General features: G+C 42.1%; 1 protein-coding gene across 1 annotated transcript; it reads right to left on the bottom strand.

Moving 5' to 3' along the window:
- LOC108638293 (keratin-associated protein 9-9-like) lies at nucleotides 2,959-4,087 on the bottom strand. The gene has a single exon (XM_018065083.1). The coding sequence runs from the start codon at nucleotides 4,023-4,025 to the stop codon at nucleotides 3,450-3,452; it is 576 nt and encodes a 191-aa protein (XP_017920572.1). The 5' UTR covers nucleotides 4,026-4,087; the 3' UTR covers nucleotides 2,959-3,449.

Below are 6,296 nucleotides of genomic sequence, written 5' to 3'. Positions count from 1 at the left end.
AGCAATAAACTTCTAAGTTTTCAAGAGATGGGCAATACCAGACCACCATATCTGTCTTCTGAGCAACCTGTAGCAGGCCAAGAGACAACAATTAGAATCGAACATGGAATAACAGACTGGTTCAAAATTGGTAAAGGAGTGCGTCAAGGCTGTATGTTGTCACCATGTTTATTTAACTTATATGCAGAGTACGTCATGTGAAATGCCAGGCTGGATGAAGCACAAGCTGGAATCAAGATTGCCAGGAGACATATCAATAACCTCAGATATGTAGATGACACCACCCTTACGGCAGAAAGTGAAGAGGAACTAAAGAGCTTCTTGTTGAAGGTGAAAGAGGAGAGTGAAAATATGGCTTAAAACTCAACATTCGAAAAAACTAAGATCATTGCATCCAGTCCCACCTCTAATGGCATACAGATGGGGAAACAATGAAAACATTGACCAATTTTATTTTCTTGGGGTCCAAAATCACTGCACACGGTGACTGCAGCCATAAAATTAAAAGACGCTTGCTCCTTGGAAGAAAAGCTATGACCAACCTAGATAGACATATTAAAAGACAGCAGAGACATTACTTTGCTGACAAAGTTCCCTATAGTCAAAGCTATGGTTTTTCCCATAGTCATGTTTCGATATGAGAGTTGGACCATAAAGAAGGCTGAGTGCAAAGATGTGATGCTGGTTGAACTGTGGTGTTGAGAATCCCTTGGACTGCAAAGAGATAAAGCCAGTCAATCCTAAAGGGAAATTTAAGCCTGAATTTTCATTGGATGAACTGATGCTGAAGCTGAAGCTCCAATATTTTTGCTACCTGATGCAAAGACCTGACTCATTGGAAAATACCATGATGCTGGGAGAGATAGAAGGCAGGAGGGGAAGGGGATGACAGAGGATGAGATGGGTGGATGGTATCACCGGCTCAATGGACATGAGCTTGAGGAAGCTCCAGGATAAGGTGAAGGACAGGAAGCCTCATGTGCTGCAGTCCATGGGTTGCAAAGAATTGGATACAGCAGAGAGACTGAACAGCAACAAAGTCAAGCTATTGGAAGGTATGAGAACTTGTACCACATCCAAGGAGAACAGTAGAGTTTTGTTCTGCCCTCAATGACTAAAGAATACACATGTAATAACTGCATTTGATTCTTGCAAAATCTAATTGATCATAAGATATTAACATGCAATACCTTAAGTTTCACCAGTCCTTAGCCACAGAAGTTTTTATACCAGGTGGAGAATTTTGAGTACTACAGATAACACTTTGCTCTTCAAAGGGCAGTGGAAAGAGAAAATAGTTACAGTGAACAATCAACAGTACACATGGTCACGACATATTTATTTGAGGAAAAGTGGCCTCACAGTGATGTTCGCTGGCTGTTTACAAGTGGTGAAAGCCCTGACTGGATTGAGCTTGGGAGAAGCAAGGCAGGAACATAAGGAGACTTGGAGAATAATTATTTATATAGAGATGGGTTGAGGACAGAAAGTATTTCCCACTTGTGTCCCACATCAATGATCTTCAGAGTGTTCATGATAGAGAAGGCACTAGACAACTACAAATGTGGAACAGCTCATCCCATCTCTGTCTTCGGGTGCATCAATATTTGCACAAGGGAGCATGAACAAAGCTTCCACTGGCAGTGATAGAGGATTGTGTGAACCCAGTAGTATAGGCTCCCTCTCACCATGGCTGCCCCTGCTCTGCGTGCTGCCAGTCAGAAGCAGAGAATGTTGCTGAGCACTGATGGGCTAGCGTCATAACTCATTCACCACGCCACACAAAGGCAAGTTATCCTCTCAGACTAGTAGGAAAAGAGACAGGTTCTCCTCTCTAGGACTGCATGTTCTAAACATGGGTTTGTCATCCCTATCAGCTGTACTGTTGGCTAGAGTAGTATTGGCATAGGATTCTGAATAGCATCAGTTTGGACCAAGAGACCCACTTTTTGAAGAACAAGACCAACAACTGGCACACGAACATGACAGCTACCTGTTCTACCATACATCACATGACAGAGATGACTGGCCCCATGGACAATTGGAGTGGTCTTGCAAATGTGGAGCAAAGAACCAACTTAGAAGTGACAACACATGGTTTTGATATCGTGTCTTCTGGATGTAGTGTATATCTTGACCCAAAGACCATTACCTGATTCCTCTTAGGTAGGACCAAATATATCCACAGAGGTAGTACACATGGTTTCAGAAAGTGATGTAGGAGTGAATCCTCTCAACTGAACTCAAGGTAACATTCTTGGGAATCTGTGCTTCCCATCCAGGATTGAAGGCTTTAACACTGTGAAAGTCACATCTCTTTGAAGGAATATCAGTTCAGTTCAGTTCAGTCACTCAGTCGTGTTCATCATCTGATCAGTTTGCATTCCTCATGTAGGTAGACCAGTGGGAAGCTCTTTGAACTCCATCAAGCTGATTCACAAGTTTTTTTAAGAGAGATTTGTAACAAATTCTGGTGGAGCATACTAGTTGTCAGCAAAGCCTAAGGAGTTATTTTTTGTCCTCAGTAGCAAGTCAGTTAACATAAGGTGTTGTGTGGGGACAGGGGTTCTTCTACAGTTACTAATTGCTGACGGATGGTTATCAAGAAGAGGTAGAGAGTAGGGAGAAATAGTCTGAACATAATTTCCTTGGCATATCTTAGGGTGTGTCCATGCCCAGCAACCGTACATAAACAAAGACAACAACTACAGCTTAGTCACTGAGGTGCAAGCATCGGTTTCCTTGGGATGTAAAGGTAAACACCTGTGAGCAGGAACAGAAGACTCTATCCTTGAAGAGTGTGTTCATTGTTAGCTAAAGCATACTACACAATTTACTTAATGAGCTAATAATTGATTCTGAGAGCTAACATGATACTCATAATGGATAATGCATATAGTATGTAGCATGTACTTAAATCTCTATATCAGGAATGCCATGTAAAAATCAAACACAATGTAGGAAGATTATGGCAAAGAATTTATTGAGAACCACACAGGCAAGACTACTGCCTCTAGGAAGACAATTCAAAGGTACCATAAAAGGAAAATGCAGGTCACAAGAGCCATGGGAATATTGATAGAGAAACTTATGATTATGTTAATTATGATAAGCTGCAGAAACCTAATGAAACATTATGAGGACTTGTTTTCCTAAGCTACTTAGAAGTACAACATGGTCAGTCCTATTTTCAGAACCAAAACTGAGACATAATTCCTTATCAAAGATGCCTGGCACATGATGCTCTTACACCAGAGAAAGACAACTGGGGGAAACCCTCTGCACTCTATCAAGCTGATTTATAAGCTTTTAAAGAGGCAGATGGGTTAACAAATTCTGGTAGAGCATACCAGTTGTCAGCAAAGTCTCAGAAATCATTTTTTGTCCCCAAGTAGCAACTCAGTTGCTATAAAGTGTTGCTAGGAGACAGGGGTTCTTTGGTGAGGTGATCAGCAACAGGAAGACTGACAGCAGGTAGACACACAGCTGGGGCGGCAGCAGGTGGTCTGACAGCACACAGGGCGGCTGCAAGGCTGGCAGCAGCTGGACCCACATTCCTGGGCTTGGCACCCAGGCAGGCAGCAGCACGTGGGGTGGTAGCAGATTCTGTTGCAGTACACAGGGGCACAGTACACTGACTGGCAGCAAGGCTGGCCGCAGCTGGACCCACTGAAGGTTTGTCCACAGCTGCTGGACCCACAGCAGGTGGGTTGACAGCAGGTGGTCACACAAGTAGGCTTGTGGCAAGTGGTTCTACAGCAGGTGGTTTCACTAGTTTGATAGCAAGTTGGAAGGCATGAAGGCTGGCAGCAGATGGACTCACAGCAGGTGGGCTGACAGCAGGGTTTGCTGCAACAGGTGGACGGGCAGCAGCTGATTACACAGGTAGGTTTGCAGCAGGTGGTCCTGCAGCAGGTGGTTTGACAGCAAGTGGGGGGGCAGCAGGGCTTGCAGCAGCTGGACTCACAGCAGGTGGTCCTGCAGCAGGTGGGCTGACAGCGCGGGAAGCAGCACGAGTGGGTCATTGTGTCAGTGGTGGAGGGTGGACTCCGGCTCAGAGATGAGTTTCTCAGATTCTGAGGACTCCTCCTGTTCTGGGCTTTTATATCCTGGACCCCCAATGTTGGGACCAATAAGCAGGACTTTCCTGGTTTTTACTTATGTTATTGTTGTAGTTTTGGATAATTGTCATGGAGGAAGTTGCTTTCTTAGTGTTTTATAGAGAGGCCTCTGTAAATTAGTGTTTGATCTTTTCCTTAATTGGGTCTAGTACTTAAGAATCCTTCCTAGAAGTGAAAAGATCAGGAATCATCACCAGCAGCATTTCTGGTCATGTGACCTCATCTGGTCATGGGGTAGTTCCTGCTGGCTCTGTGAAGGGCAGAACTGTTCTCCTTTCACAGCTTTGTTCCTTTGGCTCTACTTAGATTGAGACGTGCCTCGAAAGGGTCGGGATGCTGATGCATTCTGTGATGAATGAAGCCTGCTTGAGTTCAAGCCTGATCTCCGACAAAGTCAGAGTTAAGACTTCCACATGTATCTATCTATATATATCTACATTTGGCAACTGGTTTGAAATGTTTCCCAGTTTTATCAGGGTCATCTGAGTGGAGGATGGTTGCCACATTGTTTTTCAAATGAAAATCAGCACCAAAACTGGAACAGAGGCAAAGCTGAATCCTATTTTCAAACAGCATCCCTTCCTTACTGCTTCATTGCTGTTTTCTAGTTAGGCTAATGACCTCTGGTGAGACATCCCAACTTGCATATACTTTCTTCTATAATTTGTGACAAGCGGGTTAGATAGGAGAATAACTAAAGTATGTTTGAATCTGCAAATTTACATATTCCAACAAATGTGGAATCTCAGCCACAATGTCTTAAAGCTTTTAGGCCTCATTTTCTCTCATTTAGATATATATGCTAGAGTATGATTGCCGTGTAATGGGAAAACTTACAGTCAATAGCAGTAGAAATGATGAAATGATAGTGTAGAAAGGATAACATGACAATGTAGTTCCAATGGCAGAAAGAAGGAAAACAATTAAAATGTGTGTGGAACCACAAAATAGCCAGTGCAACAGTGATAAAGAAGGACAAAGCTGGAAGCATCATTTCCTTGATTCCAAACAGTATTACAGAGCTATACTAACAAAACAGTGTGGATTGGAAAAAACCGGCACCTAGATCAGTGGAATCGAATAAAGAGGCCAGGAATAAGTCCACACATTCTATGGCCTACTAATTTATTGCAAAGGAGCCAAGAATATATTAACGCAATAAGGAAATTGCAATCTTTTAAATAGATTGTGGCGGGAAAACTGGGCAGCCATGTGCAAAAGAATGAAGCTGGACTCCTCAAACTCAAATGGACTCTTCCTGAGGGATATCTCCCCGTTTACGACCATGCGGATGGGCCTTGAGGACAGTAAGCCAAATGAAATGATCTAGAGAGAGACAAATACCATGTGATCTCACTTATATATGAAATCTTAAAAATTTTTTCTAAAACTGAGCTCATAGATAGAACAGATCAGTGGTAGCCAGAAGTGGGAGGTGGGGTGGGTGAAATAGGCAAAATGGATTAAATGGATTAAAAACTTGAACTTAACCTGGGCTAACAAAACCCCTGGAAGAGAAAATAGATAGTGAGCTGCTTGACATTGGTCTCAGGGTAGACTTTTTGGATTTGACACCAAAAGTAAAGGCAACAGATCTAAAAGTGGGTCTAATTAAAGAGTTTATGCCTGGAAAACGAAACTATCAACCAAATGAAAGGAAAACCTGTTGAATTGAGAGAAAATATTTTCAAATCCTGTTTCATAAATGGTTGATATTCAAAGTGTAACTCAATTACTCACATCACTCATAACTCACATGAGTCCATAGCAAAAATGAAACAATCTCATTTAAAATGGGCAGAGGTTCTAAAGAGATACTTTTCCAAAGAAGACATGCAAATGGCCATCAGATACATGAAAAAGTGTTTAATATCACTAATCAACAGGAATGCAAGTCAAAACCACAATGAGATATCAGTTCATACTGGTTTTAGCATGGCTATCATAAAAAGGTGACATACAAAGTTTTAATGAGAATATGAAAAAAGGGAACCCCATTCCCTGTTAGTTGAAATGTGAATTGGTGCAGCCACTATGAAAAACAGTATGGAGATTCCTCAAAAATTAAAAATGGGACATGGGGAGAATAGAATATGATCTAAATATTCTACTTTTTGGCATTTATCTGAAGAAAACAAAAACGCTGACTCAAAAAGATTGATGCAGCCACATGTT

The sequence above is a fragment of the Capra hircus genome, chromosome 19, assembly GCF_001704415.2.
Source record: "Capra hircus breed San Clemente chromosome 19, ASM170441v1, whole genome shotgun sequence".
NCBI lineage: Eukaryota > Metazoa > Chordata > Mammalia > Artiodactyla > Bovidae > Capra > Capra hircus.
The sequence above is the reverse complement of the archived record's forward strand: the minus strand, read 5'-3'. Positions and strand labels throughout refer to the sequence as shown.